This window comes from Leucoraja erinacea, chromosome 18 (genome assembly GCF_028641065.1).
Source record: "Leucoraja erinacea ecotype New England chromosome 18, Leri_hhj_1, whole genome shotgun sequence".
Classification (NCBI taxonomy): domain Eukaryota; kingdom Metazoa; phylum Chordata; class Chondrichthyes; order Rajiformes; family Rajidae; genus Leucoraja; species Leucoraja erinaceus.
In genome coordinates this window covers 23,594,085-23,620,540 of record NC_073394.1, presented here as the reverse complement: position 1 = coordinate 23,620,540, position 26,456 = coordinate 23,594,085, and the positions used below count along the sequence as shown (strand labels likewise).

Sequence of the window (26,456 nt, the reverse complement as noted above, 5' to 3'; positions counted from 1 at the left end):
CAGAGTCAAGAGTACATTAAGCTAACGAGATGGACAAAGAGGATTTCCGCCCATGCAAACTCGGGAGATGGAGACTCGTCAGTCAGAAGTCGTGAAACTATGCCCATGCAAACTCTGGAAGTTAGTGTTCTGATAAATTACATCGCCATCGTTGTTAAGTTGCATAACAGGAACCGTGTCATATTTTTCTTTATTTGTTATCATGTCGTCAACAGCTGCGTCCGCTGGTCTGGAGGGCGGCAGCTTCGACCACCCCGGGCCGCAGTGTTTGAACCGGCCCGTTCGTGGAGCTCGGTGAGCCGCGGGACTGATTTACCATCGCCCGGTGGGGTATCGCCTCAGCGCAGAGGGAGAAGAGGAGGGAAGAGACTGCAGCCCTACGATTTTTGCCTCCATCACAGTGAGGAGGTGCTTGGTGGACTCACTGTGGTGGATGTTAATTTGTGTTTACTGTCTGTTCTGTTGTCTATTATTGTATGTATGACTGCAGGCACGAAATTTCGTTCAGACTGAAAGGTCTGAATGACAATAAAGGAAATTCAATTCAATTCAATTCAATTCAACCTTGTAGGGATGGGAGCATTTTAAAGCGTTAAATAATGTTCCATTAGCGATACTGTTATTCTAAACTTAATAAAAGACTGCCCAATGCCAGAAGACAGTGTAGACTTTCATGATAAGTACTTTATTTTCCTCAATCTCTTGCAATTATCTAGTTCTATTGAAAAACGTGGCCTCATGTATCATGAACAAATCCTTATAATCCTCGCCATCCTCTACACTCCCTAAATTTTAGTAATGGTGAGTGCAAAAGATCTAACCATGATATTGTTTTCACACACCCTCATAATTTTTTTATGTGCGCTGGGAGAAGAAATAGTTTGGAGGCTTTCTAATTCCAATCTTATTCTCCTATTAGGTTTCGCTAATTCAGGAGAACTGACTAGGTGTAACTTGTAGCACATTAGCCACATGATACACAAACTATTCATTAATTAACAATTTTCAATGAAATAGATTTTCAGAAAATAGTCATATTTATTTTCAAGACTTGCTTCAGTTTTTTTTTTTGTTGCAAAACACAAAAAAATATCCAGTTCAATGGTATTTATGAAGGTTAATTCTTAACACAGGATCAGCAAGGACTCACTTCAATGGGGATGATTTCAGTTGCTCAGTTTTCGAATATTTATAAATATATTGCGATTCAGGCACCTTAAAAAAACAATTTTATAAATGCCAACACAAAGTAACATTTGACTATATGAAGTTCTGTATGCTGCTAAACATATTAGCATTTCCAAAGTAAAATTGAATATCCACAGTTAATGTATGAGCAACATACAATAAATCCATTTTACTTTTTGTCTTCAAAGAGGTAGTCGAGTGCCGGCTGCCCGACTCTATGCTCCATGTTACGATTTTTGGTAAATTCCTTCAGCAAAGTCATTATCTCAGTATCAAATTCAGGAGGAGTAGGCTTTGTTTCTGTTTGGATGAAAATGGGAAAAAAAGGACATAAAAATCAACTAAACCATGAAATGACCAAATTTCAGTATGAATACAATTCAAGCCCAATACCCTCTTCAAATCGCAAAAAGCAGAGTTATTTCCCATTAGCCATATTCTGGAAAGAAAATTAGCTTGGATGATGAAAATCATGGTTCAGATATAATTACTCCATTTTTTGAATACTCTGACTTTCAGGATACAACTCCCATCAGTCTGAATAATTTACTGTTGCTTGTTATTTAGTGATGGAAGATATTGTTTGGTACAGTTTCTTGGCTCAACATTAATGGTCCTTATCTATGCTCATTTTGCATGGGTATTTAACCATCACTGGGGATAATTAATTACAGTCTGGTCTATTTGTTAATGCCCCATCTGTGATACCTCTTCCTTTAGGGCTCCAGCATTCACATAACCAGTGACACCAATGATCTATTCATCAAAAGTCATTCCCCCACCCAAAATCATCAGCCCTCCTCATTTCTCTGACTTCAGATAAATGGAGAGATTGAGGGAGGTCCACTTGATCCTGGGTCCATCCATTCCAGCAAAAAAACAGTCCAGGGTTAGTGAAGTGATTATCTCCCTGTCTTGTCCACCTCAACTTGGCTGTTGTTTAGGATAGCATTTAGGTCCATGTAACAATGGTTAGCCGCACTGACCCTATCTGTATTAATTGTTAGTCGATCATAGACCTGACTTTTCATAGAACTCCCATGATATTTGCAGGTTTACATGGAAAATTAATTGTTAAAGGAATAAAGTCACTCCACAATTAACTTTGAATCAAGATGGAAGCTCAGTGATGCCAGTGAACAGTTGTAACTATACAAACCTGTCATCCAGTAGTAAATGTCCCAGTCGTTGGTTGGTTGATTGATCAGTTTATCGTACAAACTCAGCTGCTTCTCAGTCATTTCATTCAGATACTTTTTTGCAAAGAAACTGAAATTGAAATATATAATTTCATTCTACAAATTAACCGCTGGTGTTGGGCTGTGACACAATATTTTAACCCTGGACAAGATTATTAGCAACTGAATAGTGCACATTTTTGAAATATGCCATTTTTTCTAATGCTAATCAGACTGACGCCTTTCTTTATAAAAAGTAACAGGCATAAAAATTGTATGAATATTAGGTAACTACCCAAACTCCCTCCCCTTCCTTGGATTGCTTGGAATCACTTTTAATTTCATTAATCTTTGTTAAAGGTAACGCAAAACTATTTTATGTTGAGCATTAATTTATTTTGAATTGTTATGAATTCTTGGGTAAACGTATTTTTAAATTGTTCATACCAATTTCTGTAGAATTATACATCTTAATGACATCAATGCTTCAATGGTACAGATTAGCTCTATTTCAGTAGTGATCTAATTCACATGATGAATTAACCCAGGAATTACTCTGCTCCACAGTGATGCTGCCTGTTCTAAATTTGTATTACAAGTCTGCTCTTTGTTAGTGGGGTAGAAATACTTAAGGCAGCAGAACCACTATAACATTTGCAGACGAGATGAAATATAAAATTAAACTGCCCCTCAAATAATTATCTGGTCAGAACAAGACGTATAATTCAGTAGCACTCTGATTATCCATTATATGGCTCCCGAGAAATTCCAATGGTTCCCGTCTGGCTCACCAAATATTGTTTGCTGCACCCCCTTTCCACTCACTAGCATATCGTCCCATGCTTTCCTTTCACACTGAGGCCACAGTTCTAGCCTTCCCATGCCACACAACTGATACACTAGAAAACTATCATACTGTGAAACATCTAAAAATGAATTAAAAGATAATTTAAGTATTAAACTGAATGACATCCACTAGTTCAAGAAAACCTGCTAATCCAGTTCCACCAAAGTTCTGAACGTGCCACATAATCAGAGTTTTACTGTAATGCCTAACAGGATGGCACAGTGGTGCAGCCGGTAAAGTTGTTGCCTCACAGTGCAGAGATCTTGGTTCAATCCTAACCTTGGATGCTGCATGCATGGAGTGTACACATTCTCCCACACGTGGGTTTACTCCGGGTGATCCGTTTTCCTCCCACATCTAAAAGACTTGCAGATTTGTAGTAATTGACCTTTTTTTTCAAATATACTCTTTTATTGGCATTCCACTGCAAACACATTTCCATAAAACGGGTTTCAGGTATAATGCTACATGTATACATCATCCACTTACATCATGTATACATCATCCACTTTATCTTTACCTTCTTTTGGAATAGCAGAGATAATTGCCCCCCCCCCCCCCCAACTCAGTGGTGTTTGTGCCTTTTTTTAAACCCAGTTTAATGTACGGAGTATAATAGGTGTTAACTCATCTTTAAATTCCTTTAATTGACTTCTCAATTAAATTGTAAATTGTCCTTGGAGTGTTGGGACTGGATACGAAAGTGGGATAACATAGAACTAGTGTGAACAGGTCGGCATAGTAGGCCGAAGGCCCTATTTCCATGCAGTATCTTTCAATTAATCTATTAAAGACAGAGTGGCACCCGGAAAAGAAGCATACCGTAACAAATTGTAAGCGAAAAGTGTGAATCCATCTTCAAGTTCAGTAAGATATTATTTACCTCAGCAAGATGCAATTCTCTAACATTCCACGTTTACGGCTCTCATACAGCAGACGTGCTCGCTTCGTGTCCAGTGGTTCATTGGTTCGCTCTTCCCATGGAGGCAGTGGTATCTGTTTGATATCTGTCATATCATCAGAGGTATCACCACGATATGATCGGAGAGAGTAAGCGCCAAATATGGCCCTTGAAACCCTTTCTCTGTTCAAGTACCAAACCTACAGAAAACAAGATGGAGAGTCAGCTGACTTCTGTATATTAAATTACACTGTTACATCTCCCTCGTAAATGTTGGTACAGCTGAGCAACAACATTTGCAAATTTTTCAATTAGGCCCATCATAGTGTTACATCTGACTGAAAGCATCATGGAAATTCTACAGAAATTTGGAGGCACAAGAGACTGCAGATGCAGGAAATTGGAGCAAAATATAAACTGCTGGAAGAACTCAGAGGGCTGGTTGACCCACTGAGTTCTTTTCAATTCAATTCAATTCAATTCAATTCAACTTTAATGTCATCGCACAAAATACAAGTATCAGTACAACGAAATGCAGTTTTGCGTCAGTCCGTAGTAGTTGTACATAAAGAGAAAAAACAAGAAAAAAAAATAGAAAGAGAGAAGATACAGAATAATCAGGAAATACAGAATGATTAAACACAGGGGGACGGAGGGACCAGAGAAGTCTATCGTCGGGACTCCGAGTTCAGCAGTGTGATTGTGTTGTTATAGAAGCTTTTCCTCATCCTGCTGGTACGTGACCTGAGGCTCCTGTACCGCCTCCCTGATGGGAGGAGGGCAAACAGTCCATGGTTGGGGTGTGAGGGGTCTTTGATGATCTTCCCAGCCCGTCTCAGACACCGTTTTCGGTGGAGGGCATCCATGGCAGGGAGCGGGGCACCGATGATGTGCTGCGCGGTTTTCACCCCCCCGTTGTAGTGCTTTCCTGTCCGCAGCAGTGCAGCTGCTGTACCATACCATGAAGCAGGTGGTCAGGATACTCTCTATGGTACAGCGGTAAAAGTTGGTCAGGATCTGGGGGGACAGGTGGGCTTTCTTGAGCCTCCTAAGGAAGTAAAGGCGCTGCTGTGCCTTTTTGATCAGCTTGGAGGTGTTGAGGGACCAGGACAAGTCCTCCGAGATATGCACTCCGAGGAATTTATAGCTGGAGACGCGCTCCACCTCAGTCCCGTTGATATGGATGGGGGTATGACTGCCTCCTCTGGTCTGCCTGAAGTCGACAATGATCTCCTTCGTCTTTTTGGAGTTGAGGATGAGGTTATTGTCGGCACACCAGGTGGTCAGGTGCTGGATCTCATCCCTGTAGGCTGACTCATCGTTGTCGCTGATCAGTCCTACTACCGTGGTATCGTCAGCAAACTTAATAATGGCGTTGGATCCGTACTTTGGGATGCAGTCGTGGGTGAAGAGGGAGTAGAGGAGAGGGCTGAGCACACAGCCCTGTGGCACTCCGGTGTTCAGTGTTATAGTGGAGGAGGTGAGGTTATTGACCCTAACAGACTGTGGTCTGTTAGTGAGGAAGTCCAATGTCCAGTTGCAGAGGGAGGTGGAGATGCCAAGTCCACTGAGTTTGGTGATCAAGCTGGCTGGGATGACGGTGTTAAAGGCAGAGCTGAAATCAATGAACAGCAGCCTGATGTAGGAGTTGTTGTAGTCCAGGTGGGTCAGGGCATAGTGTAGGGCCGCACAGATGTTGGAATCTTGAGCAAAACACAAAGTGCTGGATCAGCATCTGGGGAGGTACTGCCGGACAGATGAGGTTTTGGTTCAAGACCGTGACAATTTATTCTTCATTTGGCACTCTGATGACGGTGGGGAAAGGATTAGATTTGTTGTGCTGGCAGAGAATGATGGAGCAGTCCTTGAGGATATATAATTTAAAGAACAAAACTTTTAATTTGGAGTCTTGGTAAATTGGGGAACAATAGAAGCCAGCAAGAATATAGTCATGTGAGATATGGGATTGGACTGGATACAGGCAGCAGACTAAAGAGTCTAAGGTAGACAAAAGTGTTGGACAACTGACTGAAGAAGGTTTTCGGCCCAAAATGTTGCCTATTTCCTTCGATTTTCCAGCATCCTCTGTTCCTTCTTAAAGACTAAAAAGTCTAGTTCCGCTCGAGATGATGCCTTAAGAGTTTGCTGTGATCTATGATGAGGATATAGTATTAATAGTTATGGCTCAAGAACGTTGTTTATTCCAAAACTGAATATTGTATACGGATTCTAAAAACATAGAGGCAGCAGTGCTGAGACAGGCAATAGTGAGGTTAAGTTTAAGAAAGAACTGCAGATGCTGGTAAAGGTAGACACAAAATGATGGAGAAACTCAGCGGGTGAGGCAGCATCTATGCAGAAAAGGAGTTGGTGACATTTTGGGTCGAGACCCTTCTTCAGACTGATGTCAGGTGAGGGGTGTAGGACAAAGAATGTAGGCAGAGGCAGTGGAACTAGTGGGAGAACTGGGGAGTGATGAAGAGAGGGGGGGGGGGGGGGGATTAAAAGAAAGCCAGGGCTACCTGAAGTTAGAGAAATCAATGTTCAAACTGATGGGGTGTAAACTACCCAAGTGATATATGAAGTGCTGTTCCGCTAATTTGCGCTGGGCCTCAATCTGATAATGGAGGAGGCCCAGGACAAAAAGGTCAGATTGGGAATGGGAGGGGAGTTGAAGTGCTGGGCCACCGGGAGATCAGCTTGGTTAAGACGGACTGAGATGAGGTGATCATCAAAGTGACAGGTGTCGCATCTCCTGCAGTTGCAGGGGAAAGTACCCGGGGAGGGGGTGGTTTGGGTGGGAAGGAATGAGTGGACCAGGGAGTTACGGAGGGAACGGTGTCTAAGGAAAGCAGAAAGGGGTGGAGATGGGAAGATGTGATCAGTATTGGGATCCTTTTGGAGGTGACGAAAATGTTGGAGGTTGTATACGACAGCTGATGGGGTGGAAGGTGAGGACAAGGGGGACTCTGTCCTTGTTACGAGAGGGGGGAGGGGGAGCGAGAGCGGAGCTGCTGAATATCGAGGAGACCCTTGTGAGAGCCTCATCCATAATGGAAGAGGGGAACCCCCGTTCCCTAAAGAATGAGGACATCTCCAATGCCCTGGTATGAAAAACTTCGTCCTGGGCGCAGATGCGGCGTAGACGGAGGAATTGGGAGTAGGAAATAGAGTCTTTACGAGAAGAAGGGTGGGAAGAAGTGTAATCAAGCTATGGGAGTCAGTAGGTTTGTAGTAGATGTCAGTCATTAGTCTGTTTCCTGTGATGGAGACGATGAGATCTAGAAACGGTAGGGAGATGTCGGAGATGGTCCACATGAATTTGAGTGAAGGATGGAAATTAGTGGTGAAGTTGATGAAATCAGTGAGTTCTGCATGGGTGCAGGAGGTAGCACCAACGCAGTCGTCAAGTAGCGGAGGTAGTGTTCTGGGATAGGGCCAGTGTACGACTGGAACAGGGATTGTTCAACGTACCCTACAAAGAGGCAGGCATAGCTAGGGCCCATGTGAATGCCCACTGCTATGTCTTGGATCTGGAGGAAGTGGGAGGAGTCGAAGGAGAAGTTGTTAAGGGTAAAGACCAGCTCTGCTAGGTGGAGGAGAGTATTGGTGGACGGAAATTGGCTGGTTCTGCAGTCGAGGAAGAAACGGAAGGCTTTAAGACCCTCCTGGTGGGGGACGGAGGTGTAGAGTGACTGGACATCCATAGTAAAGATGAGGGAGTGGGGGCCTGGAAAACGGAAGTCATTGAAGAGACAAAGTGCGTGTGAGGTGTCTTAGACGTATGGAGGGAGGGATTGGACCAGGGGGGATAGGATGGAGTGTGGAAATTAATTCGGTATTAAGATGGGAACAACCCACAATCATTTAGGACTAGATTTTATAATGGAAGATAATGCGAACAAGGTATTACACCTATATAAAGGAAAGATTATCATGACAGAATTATAAAATAATACAGCAGGGAAGAGGTTATTTGTCTACAAGTCTACTGATTCTGAAAGAACAATTCAGGTGGAACTTTTGGAATTGGAGATGAAGATGCAGGGTGGGTGATGCTCTCGGGAGAGGTTTGGAATATATGTATAATATAGAATATATAATTATTGTGTAGTCTTCAGTGTCAAAACACTTCATAGAGGTTAAGGAGAATATTGATCGAAAATACCCCATTGTAGCTGAATACTGGCTGAAGAGAAATGGAAAGACAGGGTAGGGGTTGATTAGAGATAGAGGGCACAGGGTTAAGGTGATAGGGGAAATATTTATTAGGAATCGGAGCGGTAACTTTTTTCATTCTTTTTCTAGCGTGGTGGGTATATGGAACGAGCAGCAGGCGGAGGTCGTTGAAGCAGGTACTATAGTAACACTTAAAAGACATATGGACAGGTACATGGAAAGCAACGATTTTGTGGGATATATGAGCCAAATGGGAATGGGACGAGCTAGGTTAGATGGGCTTCTTGGTCAGCATCGGCAAGTTGGTCCGAAGGGCCTGTTTCCGATCTGTATGACTGACTATAATTGGAGAAAGCTGGTTGGTTTGCCGCTGCTTTTTACTCACATTCCGCAGTATCGACATCCTTCACCTTCTTGTAATCCCGCAGCCTAACAACCCGGGGCGACGCACGGAAATCGTTGTGCTGGAGGGGCCAAGGAGGAAGGGTTTGATGATCTGAGGACCAGCTGGACCGGCCCCGATCACCCGGGATCTGATGGTGAGGATCGGGATGGGCCCGCGACACGGTGACAGATCATTCACCGCCAGTATCTTTCATTCACCGAGTCAAAAGCGGGGCGGAAGTATCCCCGGTGTCACACACCACTGGGTCCGCGGCTCCGGCGCAGTTTGGTCCGTCCCGGAAAGGCGTCCGGGCGTTTAATTGTCCGTGTTCGCGCGGCGCGGCGCGGCTGGGGGAATGGCCGAGGGAGCCGACTTAATCGACATTTACGCGGACGAAGAGTTTAATCAGGTGGGTGAACACGAGCTCTGCGGACCGGGGGAATAAAAGTGGTGCGTGGTTTAATATTAGTGGAGAGAATAATTACTAGATTTCTCGGAGAGAGTGGGTAGGGGTGGAGATTGGCGGTCCAGGCCTTGGCTCGATTTCGAGAGCCGGGGGAAGATTCCTCTCCCGGGCTCCGCGTTAGCGGCAAAAAAAAAACCCCAGCCTGGAGCCGAGTCTCGAGACCCATGAGGAAGCGAGCCCCATACACGGTGAAATAAGTCGCAGGAATTCACTTTTATATTGAAAAAATCCGGAAAATGGGAATTGGCCTTGGATTTTATTGTCAATAATTTCACATAAAGAAAACATCCACGAGTTAAAGTTTAGAGTTCCAATGTGCCGCGGGTCGACGTGGAGTAATGATGCATGCACGTGTAAGAAGCAATTTCATAAGGGAATCATGACAGTAATCTGAAAGTGAGCATAATGTGCTGGCAAAAAAAAAACACTGTTTAAAAGGAACAAGACGTTTTAATTGTTCAGATCTTCTCAATTAAGATCTAAATTACTTGCTGGTGTATTTGTTGAATATGGTTGAGTATGGTAAGTTTGTTTGTGTGACTGGCAGCACGTTTGTAGTGCAGCAAACTTATCCTTAATTGATCAGTCTGAAGAAGAGCCTCGACCCGAAACGTCACCCATTCCTTTTCTCCAGAAATACTGCCTGTCCCGCTGGGTTACTCGACTAGTTTGTGTCTACGAATTAAACCAGCATCTACACTTCTCTGCAGAAAGGACAAGTGTACAAATGGCAACTCTATGTTGAACCAGTTGAAAACACTGGCAAAAGATAGATGCTGGTGAAAAATTATTTTGCTCTACTTTATTATACATCAGCTTTTTGATTTGTGTTTTAATGTGCTTCTATTTTTTCTTTTTTCAAATAAATGGGTTTGAATAAGTTTTTTTTTTCAAAAGATTTAAAAGTAATCCTAAGAAGCCTTTGACAACCAGCTTGTCATAGGATAGGCAGCTTGAGGTCTGCTCATGGTATGGCAGCATTTCAACAATGCCACCCACCTTTTGGATGGGGGAAATCAACTCATCTGATCTTCTGCACATGGAAAAATTATGGCGAAAGATGGCAGGTTGAGGGCGGTCTGGTAGGTGCCATGAAAGTAGCTGCTGAGTGGCAGTGTGAATGTTGGTAGTACTTCATTGATGAGGTGTCTTTGTATACTGATCCCTTGAAAGTAGGATTGTAACAAGGATAGAGTTCCCCTTGCCAGAGTTCCCCTGGTCTTTACCTTTCACCCCATCAGCTTTTGTATCCAACACATCTTTCTTTGACATTTCTGCCATCTTCAATGTGATTCCACCACCAGTCAAATCTTCCCGTCACCACCCCTTTCTACTTTCCGTAGAGACCACTCCCTCTGTACCAGCTTGGTTCGCTCATCTCTTCCCACCCACACCACCTCCTCCCCAAGTAGTTTCCCCGACAACCGCAGCAGATGTAACACTGGTCCCTAAACTTCCTTTCTCACTTACTCAGCAGCCTTTTCAGGTGAGACCTTTCAAGTGGCATGCACCACTTCCAAACACATCTGTTGCATTCAGTGTTCCTGGTATGACCTCCTTTCCATCAGTGAGACCAAGCACAGACTGGGTTACTGTTTTGCCAAACACGTGCATTCTGTCCACCAAGGCCTGCCAGTCTATTTTACCTCCCCTTCCCCTTACCGTCCTGTCCTTGGCTCCTCCATTGTCAGTGTGAGGCCACATGCAAATTCTAGAAACAGCACGTCATATTCTGCTTCAGTAACTTACAATCCCATGGTGTACACTTTGATTTCTCCAATTTTAAGGTATACTCTTTCAAACTGCACCTGGTCTTTCCTCCCCCGTATCCACCCCAATGCACGCACCATCTACCATCCCTCCAGTTACCCCGTTCCTTTCCACACCTTCACATGTGCCACCCCACCCATTTCCCTTTTATTGCCCCATCTCCCTTTTGCTCTCCCACCTTTTCCCTCCCCGTTCCCTTCTATCCAAATCCCTCTTGCTGGCTTTACATTGCAAACCTCTTCTCTCATTATCTGACACATTTTCTTCTCCTTTTCATACCTTGTCACTTACTCCACCCATCTGCCCGTCACCCCTCGCCTGTATCCACTTATCACTTGCCAGGCTTTGTCCCACCCCACCTTTTCTTTCCAGATTCTCCTTCCCCCTACTCCTGTCAGTTTGAACATGGGTTCTGAATCCGAAATGTCATCTGCCATTTCTCCCCCACAGATGTTGCTTGACCCACTTAGTTCCTCCAGCACTTTGTGTTTTGCTGAAGTAAGATTGTAGGTAGAACATGATGTTATGAATGTGCATAAATTACATTTACCCTAATCCATTCTCAATAATTTTTGTTAACAAATTGGTTTGTATTTAAAAATATTTTGCTCTCAAGGGACAGTAAAAGCAAATAACATTCATTTAGATACAAATTTTACAATTCCATGATGAGAGAAACAATAACAGAAAGGCTTGTTAACTTTTTTAATTTTCAAGGATCAGCCAAATGAATTGCAGATTTTTTCCTCCAGTTCTCCATGTTGCTGTGTTCCTACGACTTGCATTAATTGAAATATAAATTAAGACTGTAGTCTGCAGCTGTTTTCTCAGCAGGAAATCTGAATAAGAGCATGAAATGTGTGTATGACCACATTTATTTTAAGGTGAAGCCATCTTAAGAGTTGTTTCAGTTGTCCACGGCACGTGGATCCTAGCTTAAAAATTCTTGGGCTACGAATAGATAGACAAATGTATCATGGAGACCTAGGGGCCAGATACAATTTAATTCATCTTCCAATTAACTTTTATATATCTAAAGTTACCGGTATTAACACATCTTGGTGTTCAAATTTACGATTTGTCTGCCAATTAACAACAGCTTGTTCCAAATTTCCAGCCACTTAATATTCCAATAGGACAAATTACGTTGGAAATATAATCTCAGGGCACAGCTGGCCAGGCAGCAAGGGCAAATTGTTCTTGACTCTTGACTCCAATCTACATTTTATTAACCCAGAGAAGTAGCTTTTTTTCTGATCATGCCTGTTGGACAACCTAGTGTTATGGATGTTGCTGAAATACAATACAATATACAATATTTTATTCCATGTTGTTTGAACCTCAATGAGGCTCAAACGAAACTCGGTTTCTACAGCCATACAAACAAAGACAATTCCTACAAGACATACAAACAATTCAATTTACACAAACATCCATCACAGTGAATCTCCTCCTCACTGTGATGGAAGGCAAAGTCTTTTCTCTCCCCTGCACCATTTCTCTCCCGATGTCGAAGCCCCAGGCGGGCGATGGTAAGTTCCACGGCCATTTAAGGCCGCGCCGGGCGATGTACGGCCCCGCTCCAGGCCCAAAAGTCACAAAGTTGGAGCCCCCAGCGGGTGCTGGAATGTTCCGCGGCCATTAAATCCTCGCCAGGCGATGTACGGCCCCGCTCCGGGTCGTTGCAACCCCGCGACACAGGCGGGAGAAGTCGCGTTGCGGGAGCTCTGAAAAGCGGTCTCCTGCCGGACCCGCGAGCTCCCGATGTCATAAGTCCACAGGTCTGCAGTTGGAGCTTCCGAGCTCCGGAGTAGGGCCGCAGCAGCGCGAGCCACCACCGCTCCCCACGCTCCAAAGCTGGCCAGCCCCACGATGGTAAGTCCGCAGGCTCCGCGACTGGAGCCCCCCAGGTTGTTCCTGTTGGAGGCCACTCCACGGTGCTAGGCCCCAACGACTACGGAGGCCAGACAAGAACAGTTTCCCCCTCCCCCCACCCCCCGCCCCCCCACATGTACACAGTTAAAAACAGTATTAAAAAAAACCCACTAACAACAACATTTAACTAGACAAAAAAATTAAAAAAAGACAGACAGGCTGTAGGGACCACTGCAATGTGAGTTGCGCCGCCGCACGAAAGGTAGAATGTACAAGGCTTCATCTCATCAGTGAGACCAAACGCAGATTGAGCATCTGCGCTCCGTCTGCGATGGGCACCTGGAATACCCAGTCGCTAGCCATTTTGATTCCCCTCCCCACTCCCATACCAGCCTGTCTTTTCTTGGCCTCCTCCGCTGCCAGGATGAGGCCAAATGCAAACCAGAGGAACAGCACTTCATGTTCCTCCTGGGTCGTCTATAACATAAATCTCATCAAACTTTGAATGCACTAATTTCAGGTAACTTGCTTGCCCTTAGGCCCTTTCTCTCTCCTTCGTTAACCCGATCCACACATTCCCTTCTTTTCCACATTCACCCTGATCCTTGGCTTTTTCTCTATCCACTCCATTTGTCCATCAGACCCCCCACCCCCCCGATCTCTCCTCCCACCTCACCTCTCAGATTTGGTCACTCACTGCACCTTTCTTTCCCATCATATTCCATCAACTGCAGCAACTTGTTAACTCCACCAATCACCTCCCAGCCTCTGTCTCTATCTCCACAGATCTCAAACCTGATTCCATCCACCAATCCACGCATCATCACCTGCATCCACATAGTGCATGCCAGCTCTTGTCCCAGCCTCTCACCTCCAGCAATCCTCCATCCAATCTTCCATCAAGACCTAAAGTGTTTACTGTCCATTTCCCTCCACAGAAACTGCCTGACCCGCTAAGTTCTTCTGGTTTGTTTTTTGCTCCCATCTGCAGCACCTGCTGTCTTGTGTCTCCATCGTTTTAGGCATCGTAAGTTCCAATGTTATAGGAGTGTAATTAGGCCATTTGGCCCATCAAGTCTACTCTGCCATTCAATCGTAGCTGATCTATCTTTCCCTCTCAACCCCATTCTCTTGCATTCTCCTGAGCTTGAAAGCTCTGTTAGTTAAAGAACGACTTGCATTTACATAGAACCTTTCATATCCTTTTTGAATTTCCCAAAGTATTTTATAGTCTGTGAAGTGTTTATTGAAATCTAGTCACTGAAGAAGTCAAGAATGTTTTATTGTCATACATCCTAAAACAGAACAATGAAATTCTGTAGGTAGTCAACTTGTGCTCCACAAGCATGCATGAGATAATCACCAGCTAATCTGTTTTTGATGTTGTTGAATGAGGGATGGATAGTGGCTAGAAACATGATAACTCTCGCTGTTTTTCAAAATAATGCCATTGGATCGTTTATCTGCCCAGGACAGCATTGGATGAACACTTAACCACCAAAATAACTTATATGATAATGTGGCACTACTTGCATGCTATTCTAGATTGTGAGCATAAATTGGTCTTTACAGCAAATATGTACAAATCATTTACAAAATAATTGTGTGTGTCAAACTTCAATTTTCCAAGTGTCAAATTTTACACTTTTTCTTAGTAAAGGCAATTTCATACTGCTATCCTAGGTTGATTCTGATGGAGTTGCAGGTGGAAAATGTACTTGTAGCTGAATATTCAGGAACTTTTATTTTGAATATTGATTAATTTCTAATTTATTTTATATATATACCGTGCTTTCTTAAAAGGATGCTAGATAAAACATTTTTACGAAATCTTAATAAATATTAGTATAATTGCCATGAATTTACAGCAGAGAAATAAGGTTCGCTATTTGCTGGTGCTTTTGGTGTGAACAAACTTCCTCTAACCCCATTTTTGAATCCATTCTTATTATTATCTCCCTCATTTGGGATTCTAATTTCCATTAAGTGCAACTCTGCAACTTAAATTTCTGATACATTTGGCTTTTATAAACTAGATTAGAAAATAACTATGAATTTAAAATAGTAATCTCATTAATCAAATGGAATTTGCTAAATTATTTTTGATATTTTAAAATTTAATTTGGCATTAATTTGTGCTTTTACAATCAGATATGTGAGTAATGTATGTATTAGTTGGTCATACATCCATTACTGATTTATACTGTCTACTTTGAATGGCAAAGGGATCGCTGGAGCGATCAGATAACAGTCATTTGTCGCCCATCCATGTTCTCCAGGGATGTTGCCTGACCTGCTCAGTTACTCCAGCTATCCATTTTCAGAAAATTGGGACTCCTATCAGATTTTTCTTCTTTCCCCAGAATATCTTATTATGTTACCCTCCTTACTTGTGACTAGTAAACTCGCTATTAAACATGGATTAAACCGAAGATCATCTTGCTTTTATAGATCCAATACCATGTGTTGTGTTTCCTTATTAAATATCAGGCGGAACTGGGGTGGTATGATTGCATTTTTTAAAAAATGTTTTCATTCTTGGTGTTTGTACCCTAACCACAGGTTGCTATAAATGTTTGTGGTTTGTGCAGGAAGTAGTGGTAGTTAATATTGAACATTCTCAATTATATTTTTATATTAGATGGTATTTGGGATTTCCCTGCACCTCCACAGATGGCGTGTGAACTGCTGAATATCGATGACATTTTCCGTTTTTCTTTGAGGTTTTGGCCTTTTACTGTATTTTCATTTTATGTAATTTAATTGTGGTTTTCTGAGGTTTTTGGTAGATTAATTTCAAAGTTTCCATTCCTATTAGAAATCAACCTGGAGTTAGCAATTTTTCTTGAACTGGATATTCCTCAAACCCACATTGATTTCTAATTTACTTTAGGTCCTCTTAGCAGATATTGCTTCCTTAAATCTCAAATAATCTCGTTTTTCTTAAGGTATAGAATTGGATCATTTGACTCTGAGTCAATGTCAGCTTGCAGAGTAATTCCATCAATTCCATTCCCCCTCTGATTTCCTGTTCCTCATTTTTTCTCAATTGTTCATCATTCTGATTTTCCTGCCACTTACTACATTGAGGGTAACCTAACCAACCAGCACGTCTTTGGAATGTAGGAGGACCCAGGGGAAACCTATAAGAGTGCAGGGTGAATGTGCAAATTTCACACTGACAGTGCCAGATATCAGAATTGAACCCAGTTCGCTGAATGAGACACCAACATTAATTGTTGCAAAACTGTGCTATTCGTGAAGACGTATGAGTTTGGAAGAATGAAGGGTGCTTTTGTTGAAACTTACAAAATTGTTACAGGGTTCAATGAACTGGAGCATGTTTCTATGGCAAAGGAGGCTAGAGCCATGGCTTACAGCTTTAAAATAAGGCATCGGACATTTAAGACTGAGATGAAGATACATTTCTTCACTCAGAGGATGGGGAAGCTAGAATTCTCTACCCCAGGGGAGACTCTGTCATTGAGTTAAAAACAAAAATTGTTAGATTTCTGTATTTTAAGTGAATCAGATAATGCAGGAAAATGGCTTTTGGATGAGAGGTCAACCTTGCTGATGAATGGTGGAATTGACTCAGGGGGTCAAATAGCATCCTCATGCTTTCATAAATTTAAATAACTTCTTTGTTAGAGGGTAATTTGTCCTTCAATATAGATTTTGTTGATGACTTAACTATCATATGCAAAATTCCTAGTCCCTGTCATTATCTCCTTGCAATAACCAGAATGTACAACTTCAATTGGATGCATCTGTGATCATGGTCAAACCAGCAGGTTCCATATGAAGCTTAGACTTGGCTAATTTGACACAAGGAAACATGGAACAGATGGTTTTGTCTGAAAGAAGAAGTAACATCAATTTGTTCTGTGCAAATTATAGTAACATAGAAACTAGGTGCAGGAGGAGGCCATTTGGCCCTTTCGAGCCTGCACCGCCATTCATTGTGTTCATGGCTGATCATCCACAATCAGTAACCCGTGCCTGCCTTTTCCTCATATCCCTTGATTCCGCTAGCCCCTAGAGTATTTAACTTAAATTCATCCAGTGAATTGGCCTCTACTGCCTTCTGTGGCAGAGAATTTCACAAATTCACAACTCTCTGGATGAAAAAGTATTTTTCTCATCTCAGTTTTAAAAGGCCTTCCCATTAGTCTTAGACTATGGCCCATGGTTCTGGTCTCCCCCAACATCGGGAACATTTTTCCTACATCTAGCTTGTCCAGTCTTTTTATAATTTTATACGTTTCTATAAGATTCCCTCTCGTCCTTTTAAATTCCAGTGAATACAAGCCCAGTCTTTCCAATCTTTCTTTATATGACAGTCCCGCCATCCCGGGGATTAACCTTGTGAACCTACGCTGCACTGCCTCAATAGCAAGGATGTCCTTCCTCAAATTGGGAGACCAAAACTGCACACAATAGTTGTGGTCTCACCAGGCCCTGTACAATTTCAGAAGGAGCATGCTCACACAGAAATTGATTACGGAATTTAATTTCTTGAAGAAGATTTGGAATTTTTATATAACTTTGTACTTTTCTCTCTGGCTTTATGTTGCACTTATTTGCGTTGTTGTATTTAGTTTGGAAAGCTCCACCGTGGCAAGATTAGTTCCCTCCCACCCCTTTCTGAAATATTTACACTGCAGCAGTTGAATAGTTAAAATGCCAATCAGTACAATTGGTTCTTTCAACCTTCCCATATGGGGGTTAGACTAAATAGCACTCCTATTTAGAAGTTTAACTCCAGGTGAAAGGTTAGCACTAACCTCTTGAGGAAAACTTTGAAGAAGGATCCATATCCTTCTGAAGAAGGGTTTTGGCCCGAAACGTTGCCTATTTCCTTCGCTCCATAGATGCTGCTGCACCCGCTGAATTTCTCCAGCACTTTTGTCTACCTTGGATTTTCCAGCATCTGCAGTTCTTTCATGAACTCCATATCTGAATTGTCGCCTGCCCAAACCATCCACAGATGCTGCTGACATGTTGAGTTCCTCCAGCACTTTGCATAGTTGCTTGTGCTTCTGCCACAAACTATTTGTGGCGGGAGCTTTTTTTTTTTTTTTTTTGGATTAAAAAAAAAAATCACACGCGGTGGATTAAACGTTCACACAAACACTATGCAATATTATATAAAAACCTGATGATTTTGTGTTATTTTTAATAAATTGACTGTCTTCTTGGTGCAACTGGTGACCACATTGGGTCTGTTGAACAACTCGCAAGTTTTTATTGAGATGAGGTGTGAGATTGTCAGTTTCCATTTGAAGTACAAGTAAAACAGCGCAAACTGGTGTCTTTGAATGTATAAACATGAATTTATTTTCAACTTGTCTTTGTATCATCTCATTGATAGCAGGGCTCGAAATTAACGGTTGCCCGGGTGCCAATGGCCACCTAAAGTCCTGCAGGGCAACCTAAAAGCCGTGCCATTTCACCCGGCTTGGCAAGCACCTGCCGTTCAACTATGACCGGGGCCCCCCCTCTCTATCTCTCTATCTGTCACTCTCCGTCTCCGCCCACCATCCGTGCCCAGGCCGCCGGGTCTCCACTCTCCGCTGCTCCTCATCCGCTGGCACGGCCGGCCGCCGTGCACATGCACATTGCCACGGCCTGCACATCCTCCCCCTGCACATGCGCACAACCATGGCCAGCACATCATCGACCGCCCTGCACATGCACACTGCCACGACAACTGGTTGGCACCGGGCACTTTCTCCCTCCCTTTGCATTGTGGGAGATCGACGCCATTGCTGTCCGGTCGCCGCGACAGCTGAAAACCAACGCAGAATCACTCCCTGGAGCTGGAGTAACTCCCTGGAGAAACTCTTGCTTCGTGGTTTCCTGGTCCTCCAAAAATATTCCAAATGGAATTTAAACTGGAGGTGGTGAAGGGTCCACCAGCAAACTACGAACTCTGAACAATAACAGCCTATTGCACTTTATTTGTTTATTTATTGTGTGTGTATATATATGGTCTTTGATGTATAGACACACTGAACTTTTATCTCCTGTTCTATATTATGTTTACATATTCTGTTGTGCTGCAGCAAGCAAGAATTTCATTGTCCTACCTGGGACACATAACAATAAAACTCTCTTGACTCTTGACTTGGACTTAAGTGAAAAAGGATCCTTGGGGGGAAAAAAGAGCTACCTTAATTTTAGTTGCATCTGGTTGGGTAACTGGTAGGTTGAAGACTATTCCATGCTTTAATTGTGCGGGGGACTCCATGGATCAGCCAGCATCTCTGGATAGAAGAAATTGGGTGACGTTTTGTGTAGAGACCCTTCTTTAAACTCCCTCTGGTTTTAGTGTTTTTAGTTTAATTTAAAGATGCAGCGTGGAAACAGGCCCACCGAGTCCACGTCGACCACCGATCACCCGCACACTAGTTCTATCCCACACATTAACGACGTAAGTCAGGAGTCAAGAGTGTTTTATTCTCTCACGTCCCAGTTAGAACAATGAAATCCTTACTTGCAGCAGCACAACATAATATGTAAACATAGTACTCTGTAAACAATGTTATAAACGAGAAAACAAAAAAGTGTATATTTATATATGAATATATAACTATATTAATGTGTGTGTGTGTACGTACGTGCACACACACACACACACACACACACACACAATTTCCCTCCTGGGATTAATAAAGTTCTATCGTATATGTATAGTATTGTGTGTGTGTAGGAAGGAACTGCAGATGCTGGTTTAAATTGAAGATGGACACATAAAGCTGGAGTAACTCAACAGGTCAGACAGAATCTCTGGACAAAAGGAAAATATTATGTTTTGGGTTGGGTCTGAAAAAGGTTCCTGCACACCTTTGGAATGTGGAAGGAAACAAGAGCACCCGGAGAAAACCCATGCGATCAAAGGGAAAAGGAGCAAACTCTATACAGACAGTACCCATGTTCAGGATCAATTCCAGGTCTCTGGCACTTTCAGGCAGCAGCTTTATGGCCAATGTGCTGCCTAATAGTCTTGAACTGAATTAAAACATACAGTAGCTGTAAAGGGGGACAGAGCGTCACTTAGAGATTTAAGACTGAAATTGGATGGTTTCTTTTTTTTAGTACCCAAAGTTATCAATGTATAATTTTTTGTGTGTTGAAAAACAAAATATAGTGGCACAGCTGGTAGACTTGCTGCCTCACACGCCAGAGATCTGTGTTCGATCCTGTCCTCGGGCACTGTCTGTGATGAATTTGCACATTCTCCCTGCCAGCGTGTGGGTTTCCTCCCACATCCCAAAGACGCACTGACTTTGTAGATTAACTTGTCTCTGTAAAATTCCCCCTAATGTGTAGGGAGTGGATGAGGAAAGTGGGATAACAGAACTTGTGTGAATGGGTAGACAAAAATGCTGGAGAAACTCAGCGGATGAGGCAGCATCTATGGGGAGAAATAAATAGGCGACGTTTTGGGTCAAGACCCTTCTTCAGACTGATGTGAGGGTGGGGGCGGGAAGAAGAAAGGAAGAGGAGGAGACAGTGGGCTGAGGGAGAGCTGGGAAGGGGAGGAGAAAGCAGGGACTATCTGAAATTGGAGAAGTCAATGTTCATACCGCTGGGGTGTAAACCAAGGGAAATATGAGGTGCTGCTCCTCCAATTTACGGTGGGCCTCACTCTGGCCATGGAGGAGGCCCAGGACAGAAAGGTCAGATTCGGAATGTGAGGAAGAGTTGAAGTGCTGAGCCACTGGGAGATCAGGTTGGTTATTGCGAACTGAGTGGAGGTGTTGTGCGAAGCGATCGCCAAGCCTGCACTTGGTCTCACTGAGATTGATCACACGCTGAATAATCCAACCACATTTTTGTTTGGAAGTGGAAAGAAATAATAGAAATTGCATTCATTGTAACGTGTAAAAAGAGTTGAGATACTGTATTATAATTTTGCTGCATGTCATTGTGGTATATATTATGTCTTGATTGGTGAATATGTTTAGTTTGTGACTTTATTTGAACCAAAAATAATATGTGAATGCTTCATTGAGCATAATTCTGAATGGTAACTATGCACTTCGTCCGAGCACATTATCGCGAAATATTTCAACGACAAAAAGTGATAGGGCTAGATGAAAAATCATAAGGTCAGGCTGGGGGAGATGTGGATTAGAGATTTGGAATGTAATAAGATGCGTAAAGCACTAAATAAATGTAATTCTTTAAGTTTTTCCATCTATTGAATGTTACTTGTGCAGGAAAACTCATTCTAGGAAGCAAGCTTTCACCTTTAGTAAAACCAGATGTGTCTTTCTATGACCTGTAGGTGGGAGTATAGCATTCTCTTTTTAAATAAATTCTTCTTTCTATAATTCTTAGAAAGAACATGACATTTTACGGAGACACAGGGAATTGCAGCAATCTTGAACAAAAAAACAATGTGTTGGAGGAACTCAGCAGGTCAAGGCAGTATCTGTTGCGGGAATAGATAGACAACATTTTGGGTTTGGACCCATCTTTGAACCGATGAAGTGGGGAGGAGAAAGCTGAAAAAGAGGTGGGGTGGGGTGGGACAAAGCCTGGCAAATGATACGTGGATACAAGTGAGAAGGGGTGATTGGCATGGAAGGCACGCATTAGCAGATAGGTGGAGGTACAGCGCCCTCCATAATGTTTGGGACGAAGACCCATCATTTATTTATTTGCCTCTGCTCCACAATTTGAGATTTGTAACAGAAAAAAATCACGTGGTTAAAGTGCACATTGTCAGATTTTAATGAAGTCCATGTTTATGCATTTTGGTTTCACCATGTATAAATTACAGCAGTGTTTATACATAGTCCCTTCCCAGTTCAGGGCAACCATAATGTTTGGGACACAGCAATGTCATGCAAATGAAAGTAGTCATGTTTAGTGTTTTGTTGCATATCCTTTGCATGCAATGACTGCTTGAAGATTGCGATTCATGTACATCACCAGTTGATGGGTGTATTCTCTGTATTGCAGCCATCTTTAGCTTATACTTGTTTTGTGGGCTAATCCCCTTCAGTTTTCTCTTCAGCATATAAAAAGCATGCTCAATTGGGTTCAGATCGGGTGATTGACCATTTTTTTAGCTTTGAATAACGCCTTTGTTGCTTTAGCAGTTTGTTTGAGATCATTGTCTTGCTGTAGAATGAACCGCCGGCCAATGAGTTTTTAAGCATTTGTTTGAACGTGAGCAGATAGGATGTGTGTACACACTTCAGAATTAATTATGCTACTGCCATCAGCAGTTGTATCATCAATGAAGATAAGTGAGCCAGTACCTGCAGCACCCATACGTGCCCAGGCCATAATACCCCCACCACCGTGTTTCACAGATGAGGTGGTATGCTTTGGATCTTGGGCAGTTCATTCTCTCCTCCATACTTTGTTCTTGCTCTGATATAAGTTAATCTTTATCTCATCTGTTCACAAGACCTTCCAGAACTGTGGTTGCTCTTTTAAGTACTTCTTGGCAAACTGTAACTTGGCCATCCAATTTTTGTGGCTGACCAGTGGTTTGCATCTTGCAGTGTAGCCTTTGTATTTCTGTTCACAAAGTCTTCTGCGGACAGCGGTCTTTGATCTGTCGGACAGCAGTTTGGGGATTTTTCTTTTTTTATTGAGAGTTCTTCTGTCATCAGCTGTGGAAGTCTTCCTTGGCCTGCCAGTCCCTTTGCGATTAGTAAGCTCACAGTGCTCTCTTTCTTCTTAATGATGTCCCAAACAGTTGATTTTGATAAGCCTAAGGTTTGGCTGATGTCTCTAACAGTTTTATTCTTGTTTCTCAGTCTTATAATGGCTTCTTTGACTTTCATTGGTACAACTTTGGTGCTCGAGTTGATAAACAGTAGTAAAAGTTTCCAATGGTGATGGAAAAACTGGAGGAAAGACTAGGTGCTGAGAGCTCTCTTGTACCTGCATTAAGGAGGCAATTAAACACACCTGACCAATTACGAACGCCTGTGAAGCCATTATGGTGCCCTGAAATTGTGTGATTTTTTTTTTTCTATTACAAATCTCAAATTGTGGAGTACAGAGGCAAATAAGTAAATGATGGGTCTTTGACCCAAACATTATGGAGGGCACTGTAGAAATGGAGAGGTCTCCATTTTACTTCTTGTCTTTGTCACTATCTCCAGCCACTGATGTTATCCTGCTGAGTTCCTCCGGGACTTTTTTTTTGCATATGACACTTCACATTATTTCATAATGTTGTATAATAAATATTGTCAAACGTGTGTGCCAGATAAAATCAGAATCTGAAAGCAAATTCAGTTTTCTTTGAGTATTTTTCTTGCTATTTAGCAGATTTTCGGTCACATGATTCTTACTGGGGGTGTAGGATATCCTGAGGTTGAATAAATTGCTCAGTTCATTCCATGGACCGAATTGAACTATCTATGGCCCTTTGAATGGACTGTGATACTTGTTTCATTGTTATCATGAGTGACAATGAGTGCAATAGTACAAAGTGTAATTAGACCAGTGTGTTGAAATCGCATTTTTGAAATGACTAGTTACACTTACTCCACATTCTTTCCTATATACTTACACTTTGGCCTTTACAGAAAAGGAGACCTTGGAGGAGATATAACTATGTTGGCAATATTTACAGTGCCCAAAGGGACATGTAACTGCTACTTTATATCATTGGGCTGTGCATCATAAAAATGTATCCTGCATATTTAATTATTCTGTCCTGAATGAAATGTGTGTTTTTCTTCTAGGAGACTGACTACGTTGCAAATGATCAAGTTGACCTTTACGACGATGTAATAGCAGCTGCCGATGGTAATAACCACGAAGATCAAAGCTACGATGAGATATCGCCCCGGACACCTGGTGAGCCGCAGAAAACAGAAAATAGCGCCAGGCCAACCATCGTTTACACGTATGGAGGCAAAAGGCAAGCTGTCTATGTGGGAAACCTAACGTGGGTGAGTGAATGTCAGTTTAATGTTATTTTGATGCACGTAGCTATATATTTAACGGATGACAGCTGCATTTTGGCAGGCTGAAAGGTTTCTTAATGGAGTCGCTATTTTTTTCTGCTGTTATCCCTAAATTGGCTAGATTAAACACGTTTCTATTTGCTGCTCCTGTTTTGGGCAGATAGTCTTGGTTCTTTAATGTAAAAACATTGACACAAATCTGTTATCTGTTACCTCGTCCAAAACCTCTCATGTGCAAAGAATCTAATTCCTCCTATCAGGAGGATGGATGATGAGCTACAATTGAAGACCTATTCAGTTCATAATAATTTAATTCCCATGGCAATTATCATAGCTCTGCTTTCTATGCATTTACCACTTGAAAATGTGGCTGCATTTCCCCTGGACTTTATTCTAAAACTTTTCAGTGAACCAGGTTTTCTGAGGAAGGTTTAATGTCTGGCACTTCCATACTTTGATCCAGTACCAGAGAAAGTTTTGTAAGAGCATAACTAAGAGTTGCCTTTGAGTAGAGGGATACTTTCTGTCTGTAGAATATTGAATGTTTTCCAGTAACATCTCTTTGATTTTATCCTCATTTGTAAAATATATCATAAGTTCCCTGTTATAGCGAGTACCATGTATACTATAGGTAAATGAGTAAGATTTGTAATTGGCTGACATCAAATATATTGATGTGTGTCAAAAGTAATCCTCATGGGTTGCCTTGCTTGATTGTTGCTCGCATTCATTTGACAAGCCAGATTGAACAGTACTACAACACTGAGTACACTAAAGTAAATAAAGGTATCATAGTATGTTAGATCTTCCACCTATGTTATCTGCTAGTTATGAAACATATTTATTCCAGGTGGGTAGGTTACTGTATTACTGGGTATTTGGATGCTGTCAGTTGTAAAAGGTCACAAGAATTTCCCTGTCTTTAACATTACTCTTTTTAGGCCACAAAAGAATCTAATTATTAAAAGTGCCATTCATACTCTCATTGTTCCAAGTGTTTAATGGCCAAATAATTGCTTTTTGAAATGTTGCAATGTAAGGAAATGAACCAATTTAGACATACTAAGGTTCTACAAATAGCAATGAGATACACGACAAGCTCATCATTTTGCTTTTAAGAATTAAATATTGACTGTGATGTTTAGGAAATTCTATGACCTTATAGAATAGTGTTGAGGCATTTTATGTTACCTCAAAAATGGAGCCAGGGTATTTGCTTAATGTCTTGTTAAAGTATGCAAGGATCTTTGTCCCCATCACATTTTGAACTGGGACTTGCTTGATTGTTGCTCGCATTCATTTGACAACCCATATTGAGCAGTAATACAACACTGTTGAGTACACCAAAGTAAATAAAGGTATCATAGTATGCTAGACTTTCCACCTATGTTATACCTGCTAGTTATGAAGCACGATTCATTCCAGACTCTACCTGGAACTAATATTGTGAAAGTGTTGTGGGTAGGTTAATGTATTACTGGGTATTTGTATGCTGTTTGTTGTAAAATAAGTCACAAGAATTTCATTGTCCTTAACATTGTCCTTTTTAGGGCACACTGCTGGTCACGGGTCACTAATCATAACCCTCCACAACTACCCTTTGACTCCTTCCTCCAAGCCACTTTTGAATCCATCTAGATTCCATGTGATCTAACCTTCCACATTAGCCTGTCATGTGGGGCCTTGCTGTGGACATGTCCACTGCCTTGCACTCTTTAATCCACTTGATGTCCCCTTTGGAGTACTCTACCACATTCATGAGACATGATTTTCCCCCATACAAAGTCATGCTGGCTGTCTCTGATCAGTCCTTGACTTTCTAAATGCAGGTAGATCCTGTTTCTCAGAATCCCCTCCAATAACATTCCCACCACTAACGCTAGGGTCACGAGCCTGAACTTCCCTGGCTTGTCCGCGCTGCACTTCTTAAATAACAGTATAATATTGGCTACCCTCCAGTCCTCTGGAACTTCACCTGTGGCTAAAGATGATGCGAAGATCCCTATAAAGGCCTTTGGAATTTCTTCCCTGGCTTTCCACAAGGTCCGAGAATACACTTGGTCAGGCCCTTTTAATCCTTATATACCGATAGAATTTCTTAGGATTTTCCATGGCAACTCCATGTGATGTCCTGTTTTTGCCCAACTATTGCCTTCTTAAATATTTTCCTACATTTCTTTACCCACCGAGGAACTTACTGGATCCCAACTGCCGATCTTTTTTCTAATCTTCTCTAAATGAGGAGAGAATCCAGAAATCAGTGGTGCAAAATGTAGATCAAACAGTATTGCTGAATTGATCCGTGTCTGGTTTTGCTGCTGATTACCTGATCCGTAATCCATGTCGGGGTTCTACACCACCACCACCTAGTGGCATGCGGGCAGCCATGTTGGTTAGGCAGTTCAACGTACGATTTCAAGCCTACAGTACTCATTTCGATGGTCTCTGTATGTGTTCTAATTAAAGTACTTGTTATGATATATAATGACTCTATATCAATAGTACTTTGCACACAAAGGAACTTGGGAGTGCTGGTGCAGAATTCCCAAAAAGTTAGTTTGCAAGTCGAATCGGTAGTAAAGAAAGCAAACTCAATGCTAACATTTATTTAAAGAGGGCTTGTATACAAAAACAGGGATGTAATGCCAAGGCTCTGTAAGGCACTGATAAGGCTGCATTTGGAATGTTGTGAGCAATTTTGGGCACCATATCTGAGGA

At 42.2% G+C, this 26,456-nt stretch overlaps 2 protein-coding genes across 3 annotated transcripts in view; one reads left to right on the top strand and one right to left on the bottom strand.

The window, feature by feature from the left end:
- Positions 1-660: 660 nt before the first annotated feature.
- sdhaf2 (succinate dehydrogenase complex assembly factor 2) lies at positions 661-8,916 on the bottom strand. The gene is made up of 4 exons (XM_055649598.1): positions 8,679-8,916; positions 4,097-4,314; positions 2,348-2,457; positions 661-1,488 (listed from the first exon to the last, which is right to left on the bottom strand). The coding sequence occupies exons 1-4, from the start codon at positions 8,694-8,696 to the stop codon at positions 1,358-1,360; spliced, it is 477 nt and encodes a 158-aa protein (XP_055505573.1). The 5' UTR covers positions 8,697-8,916; the 3' UTR covers positions 661-1,357.
- A 24-nt stretch (positions 8,917-8,940) lies between these two features.
- LOC129705788 (cleavage and polyadenylation specificity factor subunit 6-like) overlaps positions 8,941-26,456 on the top strand; it is a 49,182-nt gene continuing 31,666 nt past the window's right edge. For both annotated transcript variants that reach the window (XM_055649591.1, XM_055649590.1), the window contains exons 1-2: positions 8,941-9,087; positions 23,514-23,723. In XM_055649591.1, the coding sequence (XP_055505566.1) occupies positions 9,034-9,087; positions 23,514-23,723 (264 nt within the window). In that variant the 5' untranslated portion in view covers positions 8,941-9,033. The remainder of the gene's footprint in view (positions 9,088-23,513; positions 23,724-26,456) is intronic.

Excerpts from the sequence above, each read along its gene's own strand:
- sdhaf2 (XM_055649598.1), bottom strand. Across the intron at positions 2,458-4,096 it reads GAGAATTGCATCTTGCTGAG|TTTCTTTGCAAAAAAGTATC; the intron begins GTAAATAATATC and ends TTTCAATTTCAG. Across the intron at positions 1,489-2,347 it reads CATTTACTACTGGATGACAG|AAACAAAGCCTACTCCTCCT; the intron begins GTTTGTATAGTT and ends TCATCCAAACAG.